At 35.3% G+C, this 23904-nt stretch overlaps 1 protein-coding gene across 1 annotated transcript in view; it reads left to right on the top strand.

Annotated features, from left to right (window-relative positions):
* AGBL4 (ATP/GTP binding protein like 4) overlaps window positions 1–23904 on the top strand; it is a 1318619-nt gene that overhangs the window by 544832 nt on the left and 749883 nt on the right. The window contains exon 4 of the mRNA XM_032637699.1: window positions 15945–16039. Within this exon, the coding sequence (XP_032493590.1) occupies window positions 15945–16039 (95 nt within the window). The remainder of the gene's footprint in view (window positions 1–15944; window positions 16040–23904) is intronic.

The following is a 23904-nucleotide window of genomic DNA, read 5'->3' as shown; positions in this document are numbered from 1 at the left end:
GATTTTTGCATCTAGATTCATCAGTGATATTGGTCTGTAATTTCTTTTTTTGTAGTATCTTTGTCTGGTTTTAGTATCAGGGTGATGGTGGCCTCATAAAATGTGTATGGGAGTGTTCCTTCTTGTGCAATTTTTTGGAAGAGTTTGAGAAGGATGGGTGTTAGCTCTTCTCTAAATGTTTGATAGAATTCACCTGTGAAGCCATCTGGTCCTGGACTCTTGTTTGTTGGAAGAGTTTTAATCACAGTTTCAATTTCATTACTTGTGATTGATGTATTCATATTTTCTATTTCTTCCTGGTTTAGTCTTGGAAGCTTATACCTTTCTAAGAGTTTGTCCATTTTCTTCCAGGTTGTCCATTTTATTGGCATAGAGTTGCCTGTAGTAGTCTCTTAGGTTGCTTTGTATTTCTGCAGTGTCTGTTGTAACTTCTCCACTTTCATTTCTAATTTTTTTGATTTGAGTGCTCTCCCTCTTTTTCTTGATGAGTCTGGCTAATGGTTTATCTATTTTGTTTATCTTCTCAAAGAACCAGCTTTTAGTTTTATGCATTTTTGCTTTTGTTTTCTTTGTTTCTATTCATTTATTTCTGCTCTGATCTTTATGATTTCTTTCCTTCTGCTCACTGTGGGTTTTGTTCATTCTTCTTTCTCTAGTTTCTTTATGTGTAAGCTTAGATTGTTTATTTGAGATTTTTCTTGTTTTTTGAGGTAAGCTCGTATTGCTATAAACTTCCCTCTTAGAACTGCTTTTGCTGCATCCCATAGATTTTGTATCATCGTGTTTTTGTTGTCATTTGACTCTAGGTATTTTTTGATTTCCTCTTTGATTTCTTCAGTGATCTCTTGTTTATTTAGTAATGTATTGTTTAGCCTCCATATGTTTGTCTTTTTTACTTTTTTTCCCCCTATAATTCATTTCTAATCTCATAGCGCTGTGGTCAGAAAAGATGCTTGATATGATTTCAGTTTTGTTAAATTTACTGAGGCTTGATTTGTGACCCAAGTTGTGATCTATCCTGGAAAACGTTCCATGCGCACTTGAGAAGAAAGTGTAATCTACTGTTTTTCAATCAAATGTCCTATAAATATCAATTAAATCTATCTGTTCTATTGTGTCATTGAAAGCTTGTGTTTCCTTATTAATTTTCTGTTTCAAAGATCTGTCCATTGGTGTAAGTGTACTGTTAAAGTCCCACACTACTATTGTGTTACTGTCAAGTTCCTCTTTTATAGCTGTTAGCAGTTGCCTTATGTATTGAGGTGCTCGTATGTTGGGTGCATATATATTTATAATTGCTATATCTTCTTCCTGGATTGATCCCTTGATCATTGTGTAGTGTCCTTCTGTGTCTCCTTTATTTTAAAGTCTATTTTATCTGATATGAGTATTGCTACTCCAACTTTCATTTGATTCCCATTTGCATGGAATATCTTTTTCCATCCCCTCACTTTCAGTCTGTATGTGTCCCTTGGTCTGACATGGTTCTCTTATAGACAGCATATATATGGGTCTTTTTTTGTATCCATTCAGCAACCCTGTATCTTTTGGTTGGAGCATTTAATCCTTTCACGTTTAAGATAATTATCTGTATGTATGTTCCTATTACCATTTTCTCAATTGTTTTTGGTTTATTTTTGTAGGTCCTTTTCTTCTCTTGTGTTTCCCACTTAGAGAAGTTCCTTTAGCATTTGTTGTAGAGCTGGCTTGGTGGTGCTCAATTCTTTTAGCTTTTGCTTGTCTGTAAAGCTTTTGATTTCTCCTTCGAATCTTAATGAGATCCTTGCCAGGTAGAGTAACCGTGGTTGTCGATTCTTCCCTTTCATCACTTTAAGTATATCATTCCACTCCCTTCAGGTCTGTAGAGTTTCTGCTGAGAAAGCAGCTGTTAACCTTATGGGGATTCCCTTTTATGTTATTTGTCATTTTTCCCTTGCTGCTTTCAATAATTTTTCTTTGTCTTTAATTTTTGCCAATTGGATTACTATGCATCTCCATGTGTTTCTCCTTGTATTTATCCTGTATGGGACTCTCTGCATTTCCTGGACTTGGCTGGCTACTTCCTTTCCTATAGTAGGGAAGTTTTCAACTATAATCTCTTCAAAAATTTTCTCGGTCCTTTATCTCTCTCTTCTCCTTCTGGGACCCCTATAATGCGAATGTTGTTGTTTTTTATGTTGTCTCAGAAGTCTCTTAGGCTGTCTTCATTTCTTTTCATTCTTTTTTCTTTAATCTATTCTGCAGCAGTGAATTCCACCATTCTATCTTCCAGGTCACTTATCCATTCTTCTGCCTCCAGTTTTCTGCTGTTGATTCCTTCTAGTGTATTTTTCATTTCAATTATTGTATTGTTCATCTCTGTTTGTTTGTTCTTTAATTCTTCTAGGTCTTTGTTAAACATTTCTTGTATCTCCTCGATCTTTTCCTCCATTTTTTTCCTGAGGTCCTGGATCATCTTCACTATCTTTATTCTGAATTCCTTTTCTGGAAGGTTGCCTATCTGCACTTCATTTAGTTTTTTTTCTGGGGTTTTATCTTGTTCTTTCATCTGGTACATAGCCCTCTGCCTTTTCATCTTGTCTATCTTTCTGTGAATGTGGCTTTTGTTCCACAGGCTGAGGATTGTACTTCTTCTTGCCTCTGTATAAATTTTTAATAGATATGTTGTATAAGATAAAGGAAGTTCTTTTTTATTTACAGCTTGTAAACATTTTTTAAAAACTTTTCTTGAATGGCTGTTGAATTTTATTAGATAGTTTTACTATATCTATTTGTTGATAATTCAGTATTTCTCACTTAATCTATTAATATGATAAGTTACATTATATCTCTTTTTAATGTGGAATAGTCCTTTCATTCCTAGGGTCCATCTTACTTTGTATTGCTATACTAGTGTGTGTGTGTGTGTGTGTGTGTGTGTGTGTGTGTGTGTGTTTGTATAAATTTACTGCTGGATTTGAATTGGTAATATTTTATTAATATTTTCCATTCAATGTTCATAATTGATGTAGGGCTATATGTTTCCATTCTCCAGTTGTCCTTGCCTGTTTTTGTTTCAAATTTATAATAGTCTCATAAAATGAGTTGTGTAGTTTTTGTCTTTTTCTTTTATTTAACTTAACTTTAATATTTATGAAAATAAAATACACTTGTTATTTTAAAAGTCAAATGCTACTGCAAATGCCAAAAATAAAATATCTCTTTACTTTTGCCACAGTTTTTGATTCCTGATTCTTAAAGCAAGAATCAGAAAACTTCTTTATTTTTTAATTAATTTTTATTGGAGTATAGTTACTTTACAATGTTGTCTCACTTTCTACTGCACAGCAAAATGTATCAGCCATACATATACATATATCTCCTAAGTTTTGGATTTCCCTCCCATTTAGGACGCCACAGTGCATTAAGTAGCATTCCCTGTTCTATACAGTATGTTCCCCTCAGGTGTCTATCTTATACATAGTATCAGTAGTGTATATGTGTCAGTCCCAATCTCCCAATTCCTCCCACCCCACCCCTTTCCCCCTTGGTATCCATACAATTGTTTTCTATGTGTGTGTTTCTATTTCTGCCTTGTAAATAAGGTCATCTATACCATTTTTCTATATTCCACATATATGCGTTAATATACTATATTTGTTTTCTATTTCTGACTTAGTTGACCCTGTATGACAGTCGCTAGGTCCATCCACATCTCTACAAATGACCCAATTTCATTCCTTTTTATGGCTGAGTAATATTCCATTGTATATATGTACCACATCTTCTTTATCCATTCCTCTGTTGTTGGACATTTAGGTTGCTTCCATGTCCTGGCCATTGTAAATAGTTCTGCTATGAACATTGGGGTGCATGTGTCTTTTTGAATTATGGTTTTCTCTGGGTATATGCCCAATAGTGGGATTGCTGGCTCATATGGTAGTTCTATTTTTAGTTTTTTAAGGAACCTCCATACTAGCCATGGCAATCAGAGAAGAAAAAGAAATAAAATGAATCCAAATTGGAAAAGAAGAAGTAAAACTGTCACGGCAGATGACATGATACTATACATAGAAAATCCTAAAGATGCAACCAGAAAATCACTAGAGGTAATCAATGAATTTAGTGAAGTTGCAGGATACAAAATTAATACACAGCAAACTTCTTTTGTAAAGAACAAATTTAGGCTTTGTGATCCAACATGTCTCTGTCACAACTAGTTAACTCTGCTATTATGTGGCAAAAGCAGACATAAACAACACGTAATCAATGAGGAGCAAGGGCATTTTTTTTTTTCAAAAACAGGCAGCAGGCAGAATTTGGACCTTGCTCTCCTGCTCTTGAGGCAGTCACTTTTATTTCTTCTAATTGTTTCTTCTGATATTATTTCTGTATTTCTAAATAAAATTTCTATACCGCTATTCTCTATTCATTTTAGTTTTCGATAGTATTTACCAACTTTTTATTATGAGATGATGATTTCATTCTTTAACCGTTCTGCTAAAAAATACAAACACTTCTCCTCCCCCCATATTTATATCCGTATTTTGGTTAAATTAATATTCAGTCTTTTCTTTATTATGAATAGGTAAATAGTCATTATATATGGTTAAGCTTTTCTCTTCTGCAACTGTTCCATCTGCCTCCTGCCTTCTGCAAATAATTGCTTCTTTTCCTGTTAAACTGGTATTCAATGCTCCTTTTGCAAATCTCTTCTGTTTTCCCCAAGTCCTCCCCCTGACTCCCACCATACCTTTGCTTGGCTGCTTTTTTCTCTGCTTCTATTGATGTCTTTCATCATTAAAAGATTGTCATTAAAATTTGAAATAAGGTTCTATATACATATTTGGACCGTGCTCATTCATTTCTTTGGGGGAGTCTCCCTTACCTATATTTGTAAATCTTTTATCTTGATTGGGGGTTTTCCCATAGAAGAATTTTCTAAACTCCCGACTATAGAGATATGCTCGACTACCACTATTCTGGATTTTGAATCTGGAATCTCGTCAACCACTCCAGAGAATGAGCCTCTAGTTTCCTGTCATGATGGACAATGAGTCACTTGGGTGCTTGGTGTGAGGGAAGGAATATGGGGACTTAATTTTTCTTTATAAAGAACCAAGCTGTGCCTGGCACCCCAGGTGCTTCCAGTGTTTTGCATTCTGAGATTCCTTGGTGTGCATTATTATTTTGTTTCTTAATTTTCTATGTTAAGTACTTACCACTTTTTTTTAAACATCTTTATTGGAGTATAATTGCTTTACAATGGTGTGTTAGTTTCTGCTTTATAGCAAAGTGAATCAGCTATACATATACATATATCACCATATCTCCTCCCTCTTGTTTCTCCCTCCCACCTTCCCTATCCCACCCCTCTAGGTGGTCACGAAGCACTGAGCTGGTCTCCCTATGCTATGTGGCTGCTTCCCACTATCTATCTATTTTACATTTGGTAGTATATATAAGTTCATGCACTCTCTTACTTCGTCCCAGCTTACCCTTCCCACTCCTCTTATCCTCAAGTCCATTCTTGACGTCTACATCTTTTTGTTTGTTTGTTTGTAATTTTAACATCTTTATTTGAGTATAATTGCTTTACAATGGTGTGTTAGTTTCTGCTTTATAACAAAGTGAATCAGATATATATATATATATATATATATATATATATATATATATATATCTCCCCATAGATCCACCCTCTTGTGTCTCCCTCCCACCCTCCCTATCCCACCCCTCTAGGTGGTCACAAAGCACCGAGCTAATCTCCCTGTGCTATGTGGCTGCTTCTCACTAGCTATCTATTTTACATTTGGTAGTACATATAAGTCCATGCCACTCTCTCACTTCATACCAGCTTACACTTTGCCGTCCCCATGTCCTTAAGTCCATTCTCTACTTCTGCATCTTTATTCCTGTCCTTCCTCTAGGTTCTTCAGAACAATTGTTTTTTTAGATTCCATATATATGTGTTAGCATACGGTATTTGTTTTTCTCTTTCTGACTGACTTCACTCTGTATGACAGATTCTAGGTCCATCCACCTCACTACAAATAACTCAATTTCGCTTCTTTTTATGGCTGAGTAATATTCTATTGTATATATGTGCCACATCTTCTTTAACCATTCATTTGTCGATGGACACTTAGGTTGCTTCCATATCCTAGCTATTGTAAATAGAGATTCAGTGAACACTGTGGTACATGACTCTTTTTGAATTATGGTTTTCTCAGGGCATATGCCCAGTAGTCAGATTGCTGGGTTGTATGGTAGTTCTATTTTTAGCGTTTTAAGGAACTTCCATACTGTTCTCCATAGTGGCTGTATCCATTTACATTCCCACCAACAGTGCAAGAGAGTTCCCTTTTCTCCACACCCTCTCCAGCATTTATTATTTGTAGATTTTCTGATGACGGCCATTCTGACTGGTGTGACATGATACCTCATTGTAGTTTTGATTTGCATTTCTCTAATGATTAATGATGTTGAGCATTCTTTCATGTGTTTGTTGACAATCTGTACATCTTCTTTGGAGAAATGTCTATTTAGGTCTTCTATCCATTTTTGGATTGCATTGTTTGTTTTTTTGATATTGAGCTGCATGAGCTGCTTGTAAATTTTGGGGATTAATCCGTTGTCAGTTGCTTCATTTGCAAATATTTTCTTCTGTTCTGAGGGTTGTCTTTTCATCTTGTTTATGGTTTCCTTTGCTGTGCAAAAGATTTTAAGTTTCCTAAGGTTCCATTTGTTTATTTTTTATTTTATTTCCACTTCTCTAGGTGGTGAGTCAAAAAGGATCTTGCTGTGATTTATGTCATAGAGCGTTCTGCCTGTGTTTTCCTCTAAGAGTTTTATAGTGTTTGGCCTTACATTGAGGTCTTTAATCCATTTTGAGTTTATTTTTGTGTATGGTGTTATGCAGTGTTCTAATTTCATTCTTTTACATGTAGCTGTCTAGTTTTCCCAGCAACACTTATTAAAGAGGCTGTCCTTTCTCCACTGTACGTTCCTGCCTCCTTTATCAAAGATAAGGTGACTGTATGTGCGTGGGTTTATCTCTGGGCTTTCTGTCCTGTTCCATTGCTCTATATTTCTGTTTCTGTGCCAGTACCATACTGTCTTGATTACTGTAGCTTTGTAGTATATTCTGAAGTCAGGGAGCCTGATTCCTCCAGCTCCGTTTTTTGTTCTCAAGATCGCTTTGGCTATCAGGGTCTTTTGTGTTTCCATACATATTTTGAAATTTTTTGTTCTAGTTCTGTGAAAAATGCCATTGGTAGTTTGATAGGGATTGCATTGAATCTGTAAATTGCTTTGGATAGTATAGTCATGTTCACATGTTGATTCTCCCAATCCAAGAACATGGTATATCTCTCCATGTGTTTGTATCATCTTTGATTTCTTTCATCAATGTCTTATAGTTTTCTGCATACAGGTCTTTTGTCTCCTTAGGTAGGATTACTACTAGCTGTTTTATTCTTTTTGTTGCAATGGTAAATGAGAGTGTTTCCTTAATTTCTCTTTCAGATTTTTCATGATTAATGTATAGGAATGCAAGCGATTTCTGTGCATTCATTTTGTATCCTGCTACTTTACCAAATTCATTGATTAGCTCTAGTAGTTTTCTGGTACCATCTTTAGGATTCTCTATGTATAGTATCATGTCATCTGCAAACAGTGAGAGTTTACTTCTTCTTTTCCGATGTGGATTCCTTTTATTTCTTTTTCTCCTCTCATTGCTGTGGGTAAAACTTCCAAAACTATGTTGAATAACAGTGGTGAGAGTGGACAACCTTGTCTTGTTCCTGATCTCAGGGAAATGGTTTCAGTTCTTCATCATAGAGAATGATATTGACTCTTGGTTTGTCACATATGGCGTTTATTATGTTGAGGTTATTTCCCTCTATGCCTACTTTCTGGAGGGCTTTTATCATAAATGGGTGTTGAATCTTGTCAAAAGCTTTTTCTGCATCTACTGAGATGGTCATATATTTTTTCTCCTTCAATTTGTTAATATGGTGTATCACATTGTTTGATTTGCGTATGTTGAGGAATCCTTGCATTCCTGGGATAAACTCTGCTTGATCATGGTGTATGATCCTTTTAATGTGCTGTTGGATTCTGTTTGCTAGTATTTTGTTGAGGATTTTTGCATCTATGTTCATCAGTGATATTGGCCTGTAGTTTTCTTTCTTTGTGACATCTTTGTGTTGTTTTGGTATCAGGGTGATGGTGGCCTCATAGAATGAATTTGGGAGTTTTCCTCCCTCTACTATATTTTGGAAGAGTTTGAGAAGGATAGGTGTTAGCACTTCTCTAAATGTTTGATAGAATTTGCCTGTGAAGCCATCTGGTCCTGGGCTTTTGTTTGTTGGAAAATTTTTAATCACAGTCTCAATTTCAGTGCTTGTGATTGGTCAGTTTATATTTTCCCTTTCTTCCTGGTTCAGTCTCAGAAGTTTGTGCTTTTCTAAGAATTTGTCCATTTCTTCTAGGTTGTCCATTTTATTGGCATATAATTGCTTGTAGTAATCTCTCATGATCCTTTGTATTTTTGCAGTGTCAGTTGTTGCTTCTCCTTTTTCACTTCTAATTCTATTGATTTGAGTCTTCTCCCTTTTTTTCTTGATGAGTCTGGCTAATGGTTTATCAAATTTGTTTATCTTCTCAAAAAACCAGCTTTTAGTTTTATTGATCTTTCCTATCATTTCCTTCATTTCTTTTTCACACTTTCTTTTCAATCTTTATTCTTTTCTAGTGTATGCATATAGGGCTAAAATTTAATTTCTGTTTAATGTTTTTACTTTATGACACATGCTCTGATATGTAGTGCTGAATTAATCATCCAATTTCACATACTTTCTACTCTTCATCATTATTTCTTCTTTGATACATGAAATGTTAAGAATATATATAAAATTTCAAAATGTTGAGAGTTTTTTGTCAACTTTTTGTAAAAGATATATGATTTTATGACTTGATAGTGAATGATTGTGATTAGAAGAGTATTAATTCTCTGATATTTGTTGAGATTTGTCTTGTGGCCATATGTACATGCTTAATCTTTTACAATTATCCTTCTTTTACTTGATAAAAGTTTGTTATCTAATCGTGTATGTGGAAAGCATTGTAGGTTTTAATAAGTGATCTTTTAATGGAGCTTATCAAATTGGAAGATTACAGTTTTCTATATCCTCCAGAATATTTGGTTGTCTCCACTCTCAATTACTGAGATTAATCATTGTAGATTAATCAGTTTTTACTTGGGGTATTGTCAATTTTTGTTTTATATATTTTAATGCTCTTATTAGGTGCATACATATTTAAAGTTGTTATATCTTCCTGTAGAATATTTGGTTTTATGTGGTGATTATATCCTTAACCTTACATTTTTTTACCTCAGTCTGTTTTGTCTGATACTGCCATAACTCAAATAGCTTTCCTTTAGTGAATATTTTCATGTTATATCTTTTTCTACCCTTTCACTTTCAAAATTTTTGTGCCATTATTTTTTATGCATGTCTCTGGGAAAGATTATAAGTGTAGATTTTTTTCCTAATCTGTTTTTTAACAGAGAGATGTGTCAATTTCCAATATCTGCGATTATTGATATTTGGAATTATTTCTACTATCTTATTTTGGGCTTTCAATAAGTAATGTTTTTCTTTGCTTTTTATCCCCTATCCTATCATATCTTCTATTATATTTATCGTGCTTTCTTTATTCTCTTTTTACTCGTTTGGAATTTATAAATCCTGTTTTTATTATTGTATTGACTACTCTTGAATTCCCACATTCTTATTTTATAGCAATGTTTTAAGTTAATTAGCTTCCCTATCCTCCTGTGGAATCATACAAAGACCTTAGAATACTTTAAGTCTGATCTTGCCTGTCTCCTCTTCACCACTGTCCCAAACACATCTGTTTTATTGACCAATGTTTTGGTGCAAACCTTTTAACACTCCTAAAATTTAATACTGTTATAATAATAGTTTTATTCATTCAGTTCTTATTTAGATTTACTTGTTTCTCTGCTCATTGTTGTTTCTTGCCATTCTTACCTTTTATGTTCAATTTCTTTCATCCTCTGAAGTTCATCTTTTAGTAGCTCCTTCACTGAGAGTCTGAAACTGCTAAACATCTTAAGCTTTGTTTGTCTGAAAATTTATCATACCTTCATTCTTGGGCAATGTTATTCCATTATTTCCTGGTCTCTCATGTTGCTGGTGTTAAGTCTGCATAAGTCTAACTTCTGTGTCTTTGTAGGTAATTTTTTGTTTTCTCTGATATGCTATCAAAACATGCTTTTCACTTTTGGTGTTTTGTAATTTCACTGTGATGTGTCTATATCTAGATTTTTTAAAAATCCTGCTTTGGATGGACTTGTGATTCCTAAATCTGAATATACATGTCCTTCATCAATTCTGGAATATATTCATCCTTTTCTGTGTGGATTTTGCCTCTCCTAATTTCTCTTGTCTCTCTTTCTAGAACTCTTATCAGATGTATATTTTTATTTATTTCCCCTCTGTCCCATTTTGTATTTTCTCTCTTTATAAGTCTCTCTGTTGAATTTTGGAAATTTCATCCATTCTGCATCTTAACCTGTCTACTGAAATTTTTAATTTAATTAATTTTTTGTAATTTCTAAAGGCTCTCTTTAATTTTTTCAAGACTATTTCTGGTGTTTTAAAATTTTTATTGTGCTTTGTTCTGTTTTCAAGTGTTTGAAACATTTTTTAAATTTTTTAATCATTTAAAAAAATCCTTTCTTTATAGTTCACCATATAGTTTTATGACCTGAAGTTCTTTGTAGTCTAATTCAGTTATCTATTTTTCTGCTGATTCTCACTTTTAGTGTGTATTGTTTTTTGTATGTTTTATAAACTTATATGAAAGTTTGACCTCTTTAGGACTTCATTATGGAAATTCTGTGTGCCCAGACTGAAAATGTGTGCATTCAAAGTGATTTTTTTTTCTTGTTTTGACCAGGTGCCCCAGGGTTATCTTCCTGTAACTAAATTTATTGTAAATGCTTTACCTGGGTTCTTAAGACCAAGCTGGTAATGTAAATTCCAACCCAAACCTCAAAATGTTCTGGCCCATGTTTGAAAATTACTTTTTCTTTCTCAAATCTATGAATAGATAGGCATGGATCTTTGTTATCCACCATTGCTAGTGAATGATTTCTTTCTATACCACAGTTCCACTAATACTATATCATTTTGAGGATCCTAAATTTGTGAAGGCATCTCATGTCAGATATCCTGCCTCATGCAGATTCAAGGCCTCGTTTGCTATCCTTGCATAGATGTTAGAAATCTAATTTCTTAGATACCAAGACCAGTGAACTGCCTTCTGCACCTGTATTTTTCTGGCATCTATGGATTTCTTTTTATTTATTAGAAGTTCTTCATGTAAATAATGTTCTTAAATATTCTGTAATTTCTAGGAGTTTGTGAAAGGTTATCCAGAGCAGTGTTCTCCAACCTTTCACACCCAGGCACATAGAAAAAATAATATGTGTACACTTAGGCAAGATGATATCTATGCAGAATTTGGAGTACCTGGGGAATGTTTGGAGGATGACTATATGAAGCTTGGTGAAAAAAAATTAACACATAATTTTTGAATGTAACAAAAAATATGTACAGAGGATATCAAACACTAAAATTTTTTTAATCTTCAAATTTTTAATTGAAACACTTGAGTTTTTGTCCATGCACATTACATTTTTATATGAGGTTTTGACTTCTGAAATGGATATATGCAATTCCTGATCAAAACTTTTCAATGATGATCTATTCAAAGTCTTAATAGTCAGCCATTAATGAGAAACTGTTCACACAATAAAATGATAAAATTTTTAAACTGTTCAGATATTTAAACCATATGAAATTATATTAAAGTATCTAACAGTTCTCCTTTTTTCATTCATAATTGAACTGTTGAAATTTCTTGTGAAAAACAAGTGATGGTAAGACAGGAATAAAGACACAGACCTACTGGAGAACGGACTTGAGGATATGGGGAGGGGGAAGGGTGAGCTATGACAAAGCGAGAGAGAGGCATGGACATATATACACTACCAAACGTAAGGTAGATAGCTAGTGGGAAGCAGCCCCATAGCACAGGGATATCAGCTCGGTGCTTTGTGACCGCCTGGAGGGGTGGGATAGGGAGGGTGGGAGGGAGGGAGACGCAAGAAGGAAGAGATATGGGAACATATGTGTATGTATAACTGATTCACTTTGTTATAAAGCAGAAACTAACACACCATTGTAAAGCAATTATACCCCAATAAAGATGTTTAAAAAAAAGAAAAAGAAAAACAAGTGATGTTAAAATCTAACCAAACTTTCAATACTACAATGATTTAAGATAATGAAACGTTTTAGAATAATGATGACCCTCTAATTTGCAGAATGTGCATGCCTATTTAGAATAGTCCTTGGGACTAGCTTGGACACCATTAAGTAGAAAATTTACTTCTGACTGGACAAAACTATTGGCTATAACAGAAGACAGAGAATCAAGGCCACTGTCTGGGACTGCATGCAGGCTTCTCATTACACCCTCAGCAACACTGGACCACTCCTTGGCCTACACCTGGAATGGAGCTCTTGAACTCCTCCATAGCACCACAACCCCCTTACTAAGGATGGGCAGAGCCCCAGGCCTCACACATGGCTACCTTGAGAGCTTGTGCTACAGGTCACCATTTGCAAAGTTTCAATATAGAGCATCATATTACTGAAACAAGAAGCCTGGATTAAAATTTTAAATAGAGAGAAGAGAGAAAAATAAATAATGGAAGGAAGGCAGGAAGGCAGGCAGGCAAGCGAAAGGAAGGAAGGAAGGAAGCTGTAAAGAACTAAAAGATCCAGTTTCATTGAAGGTAAGGGGGAAAATCTCAATAAATAGTGAATACCTATTCTTATCTAGATGCAATGTGACAGGTGATTACTTATGTAATCTCACAGGTTTTTATAAAAACTTTGTTAGGATGGTATTATCATCTGAATTCCAGATTGATTTTTAAATCAATATCAAAATGAATAATCATCTTGCCTAAGCTCACAGAACCAATGGGGAACTGGCTTTCAGTCTCAGTTATATCTATCTGGAAAGTCCATGATCTTATTCTCTTGAGTCAGTGGACTTGGTTCAAATTCTAGCTCTACTACTAACTATTATGTAATTTTAATTTACTTAATCTCAATACCACTTGTCTCATCCATAAATAAGAGGTAATGAATAGTCCCTGTCTCAAAAAGTTCATTATCCTCAAAACAAGTGAGATAATGCATCAGATATCAGCTTGGAGTGAGGTCCAGGCATCTCTAGTACTTAAAAGCTATCCAGGTGATTCTAATACACAAAACACTGAAACTATGAGTGCTTAACTTAGAATTTGGTGCCTAGAAAGTCTCAGAAGTTGTTATTTTTATAGTTGTTGCTGTTACCATTACCTCATGGATACAGTTTCATCTGATGTATTTTGAGTATATAACTGACAAATAGCTAGAAAATATGGAACGCCAAGATTTCCTGTGCTGCTTGCTTCCAAATACCTTTGATTCTCACAACCACATGCTGCCTTACTAAGTAAGCTAGAAAACATTTTTAAAAATGCACAGGTGGAGAATAATAAAAGACTGTTCAGGAATTCTCTGGCAGCCCAGTGGTTAGGATTCTGCACTTTCAGTGCCAGGGTCTGGGTTCGATCCCTGATTGGGAAACTAAGAACTAAGATCCTGCAAGACGTGCAACCAAAGGGGAAAAAAAAAAAAAAAAGGCATACTTATTGTCCAGACACTTAAGATTTAAGTCCTAGCTTTACCAGTTAATAGTTCTGGGATCTGGGGGTGGGGGGTAAGCCAGTTAGCCTTTATTAGATTCAATTTCCTCCTGTCTAAAATTGTGCTAAAATAAACAACTTTTGTTTATGGATAGAGAAGCTAAATAATATAGCATATTTTAAACACCTGAGAAAATTTCTGGCATGTATTAGGATATGAATGATCAATAAATATTCCACTTTTTAATTTCTTTATTCCAACTTCACATATACACATTATTTCTGTATTAGATTTCCCCCTGCATTTAGCATTAGTCTAGATCCTGAAAGTGCACCATGGCTTCCAGGTTCACTGGAGATGGATCTGACACCTGGAATCTCAGAAGAAAAAAGGGGGATTAGGCCCTGTGAGGTTCAAAGGCCATTTGTCCCCTTGATATTGATTTTCTTAAGACAGTAGCCAAGACCCTGGCAGAAGTAATTGAACTGACAACAGGCAGGTCCAGGTTACTAATAATGGAATAGTCTTGGACATTCTTGATGACTTAATTTAATGACTGAAAGGAGTTCTGAAACTGAAATGCCTGGAGATGAGGTCAATGGCTAGGTCTCTGAGGAGAAAGGAAAACATGAGTTATTCCTAAGAAGTTATTTCATAGAACAAAGCATTTTATGGTAGTCCCAAATATGAAGCCAGAGGAAACGGTTTTGATTTTCTGTTTTTAAAGGAAAATGAAATTTTAAAGGCTTGAAAAATGGCCACTATATTTATATTTATTTTTGCCCTTATTTTGGAAAACAGACTTGGTTAGAGTTATGGCATTTGAACTTTAGTGAGTAACTCAAGGGTAGAGATCTTAACTTTTTTATCCCTTGGGTCCAAATATCAGTCCTCCGTCTTTTAATTGCATGGCTCAAGACAAGTTAGTTAATATCTCTGAACCTCAGTTTCCACATCTGTAAAATGGAAATGTTAATATTTTTATTATAATTATAAGAGAATATTTAAAAAATTTTATGTGTATAAAATTTCTGGCACTTGACATTAATACCTCACACAATAAACATTTGTTCAATGAAATAATACATGAATTTTGATGCTTCTGTCTTCCACTGCCTCTGGATAGAAAAGCCAGCCTATGGTTAACCTCTTGCAAGCTTTTCATTTTCTCTGACTATTCAGGGGCTGCCCTTGCCCTGAACATCATCCTCTCTCCTTTGGACTATTTCAGTGGTCATTTAATGTCTTTTAACCCCAGTTCTCTTTCCTTTCCCAATCTCTCCTCCCCACTTGTGAAAAAGCTGTTTATTAAAACAAAGACCTGATCTCTTTTTAATATACTACCCTTCTGGAAGGGTTTTAGTCATCTAAAACATTCCACTCCCCCATTTTAAAGGTGAGAACCAGAGAGGGAAGGAGCTCACCCAAGTGTCTGTGCTACTATAAACTGATACTGAGATTAGGGTTGAGCTCAGTACTCCTGGCCCCTAGCAGAAGATAACAAAGGGGAAGCAGACATATATCCTTTAGTTCTAATCAAAGGGGTGCTGAGCAGTTACAAATTTTTTAGTTTCAATTTTGCACTAAGTTGTTATCTTTAGTTTTGATGAACTTCAAATGCACTACTGTTACTATAATGATAATATTATTCATTTCCATGGAAATTCTAGGTGAGCCTAGAGAGAGGGCACAATTAATAATGATAACTAAAACTTATGTAGCTTTCACTATGCACCAAGCATGGTTCCAAACACTGTACTTTTATTAAATGATTTAATTCTCACCAGTAATTCTAGGTACCATTACTATCCCAAATTTTCAGATGAGGAAACTGAGGCACAGAAAGATTTAGTAGCTTGGCAAAGTCACGCATTGAGAGTGGTAGAGTGGGATTAAAACTCAGGCTTCCAGGTTCTAGAGTCTGTGTTCTTAACTACTATGTTAAGCTAGCAGATAAGCTAGCAGAAACACATTGAATTTCTGTGAACGCCATTTATCCTCACTATGCTGGTAGTTAGTCCATATGGTTTCCTATAACCCTGCTTGCTACTTCCAGTCCTAATTATCAGGAAGTTGCAACTTGAATAGCAACTTGAATAGTCTTATAGCAATAGTTGCAACTTGAATAGTCTTCTGATAAACTTTTCCCTCTTTCTTTTTCAGAGAGTCATTTTCAACATTGTTAACTTCAGCAAAACTAAAAGTCTTTATAGAGATGGGATGGCCCCTATGGTGAAATCTACCAGCAGACCAAAATGGTAAGTGACCCACAGAATGGGACCTCCTTCTGACTGGGGAATTTGACCCAGGGCTCAAGTTTATCTGCTGTATGGCTAGGGCTTAGTCTCACTGGCACTAAGAAGAGTTAGATCAGTTTCTGGATGGCCATTTTCTGGGCTCTAGCTACTGCTCTTTGAGAATGTTGGAATAGAAAACATGGTCCCATGTTTGGAGTCACTAGCATTCTATTATGCAGGAAGGTACAGTCTGTTATTTGATAAACTCCCTGTCCTGTTTGCCTTTTATCATGATATATTTGGAAGCATAATTAAGTTGATCCCGTTCCTTTCTTTTCTAACCTGGGCATACATATTGTACAGTAACCTAGGAGGACATCAGGAGCTACAGTTTAGAAGATATCCCTTGGTTTGCTTGTTTGTTGTGGTGTTTTGTATAGATGTCGTGTGGGTTTTTTGGATGTTAAAGTTCTATTTGTCCCATTGCTATAGTGTGGATGAAGACAGTTGTATAGGATTACTTAATAATAGTAATGATGATGATGATGATAATGATGTTAATAATAACTGCTGTCACTTACTGAGAGAGCCCACTCTTTGGCAGATGTTTAATATTTGCTGTTACTAGTCTCACAAAATTTTTGCAAGGGACATTTTAAATATCCCTATATTACAGATGACGAAATTGAGGCTAGGATAGGTTAAGGACTTTCTCATGACCATAGATAGTAAGGGGAGGAGCCTGTGTTATTGTTATTATCCCACACTGACATTCAAACCAATTAATTTCTTCATCCATTCATTCATGTATTCATTCAACATTGATTGCACCAAAATGAGAGTCTTTAAAGACAGAAACCAAGTGTTATTCATCTGTCACACAGTAGATGTTAAGTGAATGCTTTTGAATCGAACTGAATTCATGATGAGAATTTACATGTAAAGTGCCTGGCACTTGCTTAGTGCTCAATAAATGTCATCTATTATTGATAGTATTATGTAGAATACTATACAAATTCCAGGAATTGTTAATATTATTCTAGCTTTGATACCTGTTCAAATATTAATGACTAGTGAGAAGATCATTTCCAAGTACCTATATTTATAGAAAGCTAGCAATTCATAAATATTGAATTGTGCTTTTATGTAGAAAAGATACTTGACAATTTTCTATAAATGCTGGGCTGAGAAACTCAGGTTTGTAAAAGTGTAGGCATTTGATGATGATAATGAAAACTCTTTATTAAAAGATAAAAATATCTTCCTGGGCCTGTTTTTTACTTTACTAAATCAAGTTAACTATACTGCTGTTCCTCAGTTTCCTTTTGACATTGGGATCTGAACAAGGGGTAGGCCTTTGCTTTGAGTCTCTGAATTCGGCCTGAGTGGATAATAACAGAGCACTTCTTTCTGTTAATAGGCATATGTGTAGATAGGTGCTTCAGACCTTGTCAACGAAGGATATCACTGTTGATCTGCTCACAAGGGCCTTAAAATAACATTGCACTTCTTTCACGAGGCTCTGTGTTGGGATCTTACATAACAGCAATAATCACCATTTGGTTTCCTCAAGTGTTCAGTTCTGGAGTCTTCTCTTTTTGTGTGCTTTTGAAAATCCTTTTGCCTTAATTAGTTCATTTTGTTTTGTTTTGTTTCTCATGGACTACCATTTGGGTCCCCTCTGTCAGGGCTCTTGACAAGCTTTTGAAATATTAATGAGTCCCTGTATTTATATTATAATGCCTTAGAAATAAGTTAGCGTTCTTATCCAATGTTGGCAGGCTCTCAGCAGCCTCTGTTATCCAGTCACTGGACTTCTCTAATCGTCTAAAAAGAGTTTAAAGTTTCAGAACCAAGTCTGGTGTAGTTGAAGCCAATAAGGCACAAGGTACCAGAGTAAATCAAGTTGTTGATATGTCTAATCTCCCCTGTCTTTTGCTTTACCATCCCCTGACTTTGGATGGAAAGCTTTTTACCTTCCTTCACACTCCCTTTTCCTCAAGCAAGACATTTGGATATTTATTTACTTGATAGGACTTTACTGAGCACCTTAATGTGCTATGCACTATAGATATTGGGCATATACAGGATTAATGTGACAGAAACGATCTGTTCCCAAAGAGAACTTTCATTTTAGAATTTTATTAACTGATCTCTGCAGGCCATAATTGTTACCCTTCTTTCTACTGTTTTTTTCTGAAGATCCTTTCTGTACCTTTGGTGCTTTCTGCCTAGGACTTTCTTCCATTCCTTTGTTGATTCCCAGTATGAGAACCTATCTTCCAGTAATCATCATCCTAAATGTACCCAGGGTAACATAAGAAGTGATGTGACTGTTTAGCTCTCAGATTATTAGATTTTACTGGTCCTATGGAGTTCCACAATTTAGGATTCTAAACAGTGTCCCGATTCGAGGCTGACAATTGCCATACAGCTCTCTTGTCTTCTCTAGTGTCTTCCTAATTCTAGTTTCCCCAATACCAGGGCAACCACCATAATAAAAGGAGAAGTAGTGGGTACTTTTCTTGTCTAGGGGCTTTACCTATTTTAATATTACAAATAGGCATTGGAAATATTCTTACATCATGACAAACATTAAAAGCCCTAAATTTCCTGGATGAAATATATACCAAATTGGGAAAATAAACTTTCTTCACATTTTCAAGGTGAAATAAATATTTGTCTTCACCTGTCATAGAGGGCTGTAACTGATTCCAAGCAAAGATGCCTTCAGAACTTAGCATGGGTCTGGTAATCAATTAGTTGTAGAAAGCAAATAAGCAACTAAAAAGCCATTATGCAAATAAATATATGTCCACTCAAGTCTGTTCTGCCTTGAGGAGATAAAATCAGCATACCTAGCAGGAAAGTGGAGAAACTGAAAGATTCAGAAGTTTTCTGCCTATTTTAGTTCATTCTAATTCTGTTTACATATTAGACTTATAGGGATTGTTGGTTGTTGGGACTCTGTAGCATGAAGTTTTTTCAACCATAACTGATTAATATTTTTTAATATTGTCAAAGGCTGAAATTTCTATGTGCTTCACTGTTTCTATGTGTTTCACTGTTGGAAACCAGCATTACAAAACAGCCAATATTTGTATCCTCACCTATGCAGAAATTAAACCTAGGATATTTACACGGCTAGTAAGTGGTGGCATTAGCTAGAGACCTCAGGACTCCACCTTTACTGTTCCTCCCATATTCCATGCATGGAAAGGGTAGAGAAGGGGGCACAAAGAAGCAGCGTGTAGCATGCAGCTGTGTGGCCTTTGGTAGATCTGAAATAACTTCTCTGATTGATTTGTCCATTGTAGTAGATTGAGGAGATTGGACTAAATCTAATATGTAGCTTTTATGTAACACATTGTTATGGAGCATCTAACTTTGTACTAGGTACTGGGGTGATAAATATGAATATGACCTGGATTATATCTTTAATTTTTTTTTTTTTAGGGGTTTAAATGAAACAGAAACATAAATAGGCACAATGTAAGGAGCATTGTACTAAAGACCACTAGGGAGGTATATAAAATGTGCTGTGGATTAGAGATGAAGAAAATAATACTATTAGGACTTGGGGAGAAAGGGAGAAGCTTCTGAGGCAGGTGGTATTTCAGCTAGATCTTGAGGAAATTGGATAAGAACAAAATTAAGGAAATGGGATTCCAAATGCAAGATATAACTTGATGAGCCATGATACCTCTTTTACGAGCCTCAGTTTCCTCAGTGTAAAAAGTGCATAATAATACTTTCTTACAGAGTTGTTATGATAAATAAATGTGAAATGGATGTGTAAATACTTTTTAAAGTCTCAAGGATCTTATTAATTCAATAAATTTATTTTCCTCTGTCTCACCCAAGACTGACTGAATGAGTGTTATTCCTTCTTTCCTTCCCTTTCCCCTTCCTTTCCTCCCTTCCTTCCTTTATTCTTTTCTTCCTTCCTTAAGCTTGTCAATAAATGCTAAGCAGTTACAATGGACCAGGAATTATGTAAGGTATTGGAGTAAAACAAGAGAAATATGATTACTGTTCTCATAGAGCTCATAGTCTACAGGGCTAGACATTAAATATGTAACTTTTGATAAATGTGATAACTGTTAAAATGGGATAATTCAGCATGCATGGAAACTATTCAGCATGCTATATAGCATTTAAGACTTAGACTGCTTCAAGGATAAGAGACCTTCCTTAGGAATGTTATTTATGCTGAGAGCTACAAGATCAATAAAAGTTACATCATAGTGGGTGGAGGTATGTGTGAAGTGATAGAATGTGTTTGACGGCCAAGAGTTGAAACAGATCATTACACCTTTGATGAACAAAGAAAGGACAATGTGATTGGAGCATGAAATTCTAAGGAGAAAGTCTGGAGAGGTAGGTGTGAGTGAAACTGATGTGAGCCTTGTAAACCGAGATAAAGAGTTGGACTTGATTCTGAGGGCAATGTAAATAAATTGAAGGGATTAACCAAGAGCAGGACATGATTGGCATTTTATAAAGATTAGTCTTGTTTCTGAATAGAGAATATCTTGGAGAGGAAGACAGTTGTTTAGAGATTTTTTGCAATAACTTAAGCCAATGATGGATTAGAAGGGTAACAGTAGTGATGAAAACAAGTGGATGGATTTGAGGGTTAACAGAGGTTGAATAAACTTGTCTGTGATTGACAGGCTGTGGTGGGTAAAATAAAGTGGGGGTGGGGGGTGTCCTGCATGACTCCCAAGTTTTCTGGAATAGGCAACGGAAGGGATGGTGGTGCCATTTACTGAAGATAGGGGCCATGGGACAAGAGACAATTTTGGCAGATTTGGTTGGATAGGGGATATGATGAGCTTAGCCTTGGAATCATTTAGCTAGAAGTGCCTGGGAGATAGCTAAGCAGAGATGTCAAGTAGGCAATAGGGTATATTGATAAGCAACTCAAGACATGAATATGGAGGTGCAGATTTAGAAGTCATAAACCTGTAGATGATAACCAGAACACTGGGAACAGATGTGATCCCCCAGGGAGGTCATATGTAGTGAAAAGAGACGATTAGGACAGGGCTCTGAGAAATCCTCATTTAAAGGTCAGGGAGAGGATGAGAAGCACAAAAGAAGATGAGAGGGACCGGCCAGAGAGTAGGAAAAAAACCAAGAAACTGTGGTGTCATGAAACCGAGGAGACAACAAGGAGTGGCTAACACTGCCAACTGCTACTGAGGGGTCAAAGATAATTAAGGTTTTAAATGCTCAATGTCTGTAGTGACATGGAGGTTGTTAGAGGCTTTGGTGAGTGTACTTTTAGTGATGTGGTGAGAGTTCAAGCCAGACTGTGTGAGTTGGGGGATAGAGAAAGTGTGAAGAAATGGAGACCATAATTATGGACAGTTCTTTCAAAAGTCTGGCTACAAAAATGGAGGAAAGGGATACAAGCCCATGAGATAGACAGCAAGTAAACAAACAGTTAAAATATTCTTTTTAATTAAATGCAGTGATAGAGTTATGTACAAATAAGCAATAGATCTATATTCTCTATTCTTAACATAATGATAATCTTTAGCCTTATTCTTGTCAAAAAATGTCTAAAATTTTGAAATTAATTTTTTTTCCTGACATAATGGTGCTTTACTCTATTGTTACAAAATAATATTTTTGAAAAATTATAAATTCATGAATTAATAATTTGTAAAACAAATAAGTCATATACTTAAAATTAAATTACATCCCCTTGCCCACCCCCCATATACCTATCCTCTTTCCCTGCTTTATTTTTCTATGTAGCACTTATTTCCACCTAACAAATTATAATGTATTATTTATTTTATTAGTGACCTCTCCCTCTATTAGAAAGTAAACACCATGAGAATAGCAATTTTTGTCATTTAAAAAATTCATTTCTGGGCCTTCCCTCGTGGCCCAGTGGTTAAGATTCCATGCTCCCAATGCAGGGGGCCTGGATTCGATCCCTAGTCAGGGAACTAGATCCCATATACTGCATCTAAGAGCCTGTATGCCGCAACTAAAGATCCCACACTCGGCAACTAAAGATCTGACATGCCACAACTAAGACCCTGCACAGCCAAATAAATAAATAAATATAAAAAAAAAACTTTAAAAAATTCACTTCTGTATCCCTAGCATCTAGAACTGTGCCTGACATATAGTAGGTACTCAATAAATGTTTGTTAAATAACTGAATTAATCCATTATCCCTGCACTAAACCTAACATTTACTTTTAATATTACATTTTCCTTTTTAGTTTATTTCCATGGAAACAATCAAATATATATACCCATTTGTATTCTGTCCTTTTCATTTAACATTATATCGAAGCAGTTTCTCATGTTTGATCCTAATGTTCATTATACCATAGTTGGAGAATGTTTTACCATTTTCAATATCACAAATTACTGTGTCATATTCCTATTGCTGGTCATTTAGACTGCCTATATATTGTTTTTCTAAAGTAGATACTATTATATAGATTTACATTTATTAAATTATTTTTTAGAATCAGTTCCTAAGAGAGAGATTGCAGAGTTAATGATTATAAGCTCCTGATATGCGTGCTCTCAGAATATGTTATATTCATATTGGTCTTTCACATATTCAATATTCATATTCATATTCAATATGAATATGTTATTATCATATTGGTCTTTCACTCTATCAGTTTTACTGCAATCTGGACAGCATTAAGAATTGACATTGAAAAAAAGATTAATTTAGGAGATGTAATATGGTCCTTGTAGTTGTTTTGTTCTCATTTAAGTTTTATATTTTAAGTCTATTAGCATTAATGCAATGCCATAAAATCAAGTTTCCAAAAATAAATACATATCCATTAAAAAGAAAAGGCAAGACATTACAGACATCTGGTTCTGGGACAAGATGGAATAGATGCATATCTCCCTATTTCTTTCACTAAGTATAGCTAAAAACCATACACATTACTTATGGGAAAAACAGAGATGACTCTGAAAGGTGAAGAGATGAGGGAAGAATGGCAAGATTTCTCAGGACCTGACAAATGATATAGTGGTGAGAACCTTGGGTTTTATTGTTGCCTCATAAATGCCAGAATGGTTGCTCAAGAAAGCAGCAACCTGGAAATGCCCACAGGCGCAGAGAAAAGCCAAGCCTTCCCAAAAGCCTGTTCTGGCTAAGCAAAGGACAGGAAAGGGCAGCCTAGTAAGACAGAAAACTTTGAGACAATAATTGCCTACTCTAGCCAAACACTGTGGAAAAAACCTGTAGACCCATCTTCTTCCTTAACAACAAAGGTTGAGTGGGGAGCCTAGGCTTCCATTTTTGTTCCAAACCCCCAACCAGTTCATATCAGAGAAAAGTACAGAACTTGGACTGTTATTCCAGCTGGTCAGTAATGAATCCTTCACCTATGATGTCAGACCACATGAGGAATATGGATTTCCACCACCCACTTGTGGATGAGATCAATAGCAGAGTGCAGGGGAACAGAGACAGAATAAATGAATGTGAGGATGGAACAATAGAAGTTACCCATTCTGAACAATACAGAAAAAAATAGACCAAGAAAAATGAACAGAGCCTCAGAGACCTAATATTCATGTCATTAGAATCAAAAGAAGAGAAGAGAGTGGGACTGAAAAAGTGTTTTAAGTGGAGGAAATCTTCTCAGATTTGAAAAGAATACTTAAACCTACAGATTCAAGAGACTGAGTGAACCCTAAACCGGAAAAACTGAGGGAAATCTATGCCAAGAAACATCATAATCAAACTTCTGAAAACTAAGCACAAAAAAAGAATCTTGAAAGTGTTGAATAATAAGAGGAAATATGCCAGAGGGAAGTGACATAATGTTTGTCAAATGCTGAGAGAAAAGAATTGTCAACCCTGAATTCTATATCTAGCAAAA

The sequence above is a fragment of the Phocoena sinus genome, chromosome 1, assembly GCF_008692025.1.
Source record: "Phocoena sinus isolate mPhoSin1 chromosome 1, mPhoSin1.pri, whole genome shotgun sequence".
Lineage (NCBI taxonomy): Eukaryota > Metazoa > Chordata > Mammalia > Artiodactyla > Phocoenidae > Phocoena > Phocoena sinus.
Note: the sequence above shows the minus strand (reverse complement) of the source record. Positions and strands in the feature narration are given on the sequence as shown.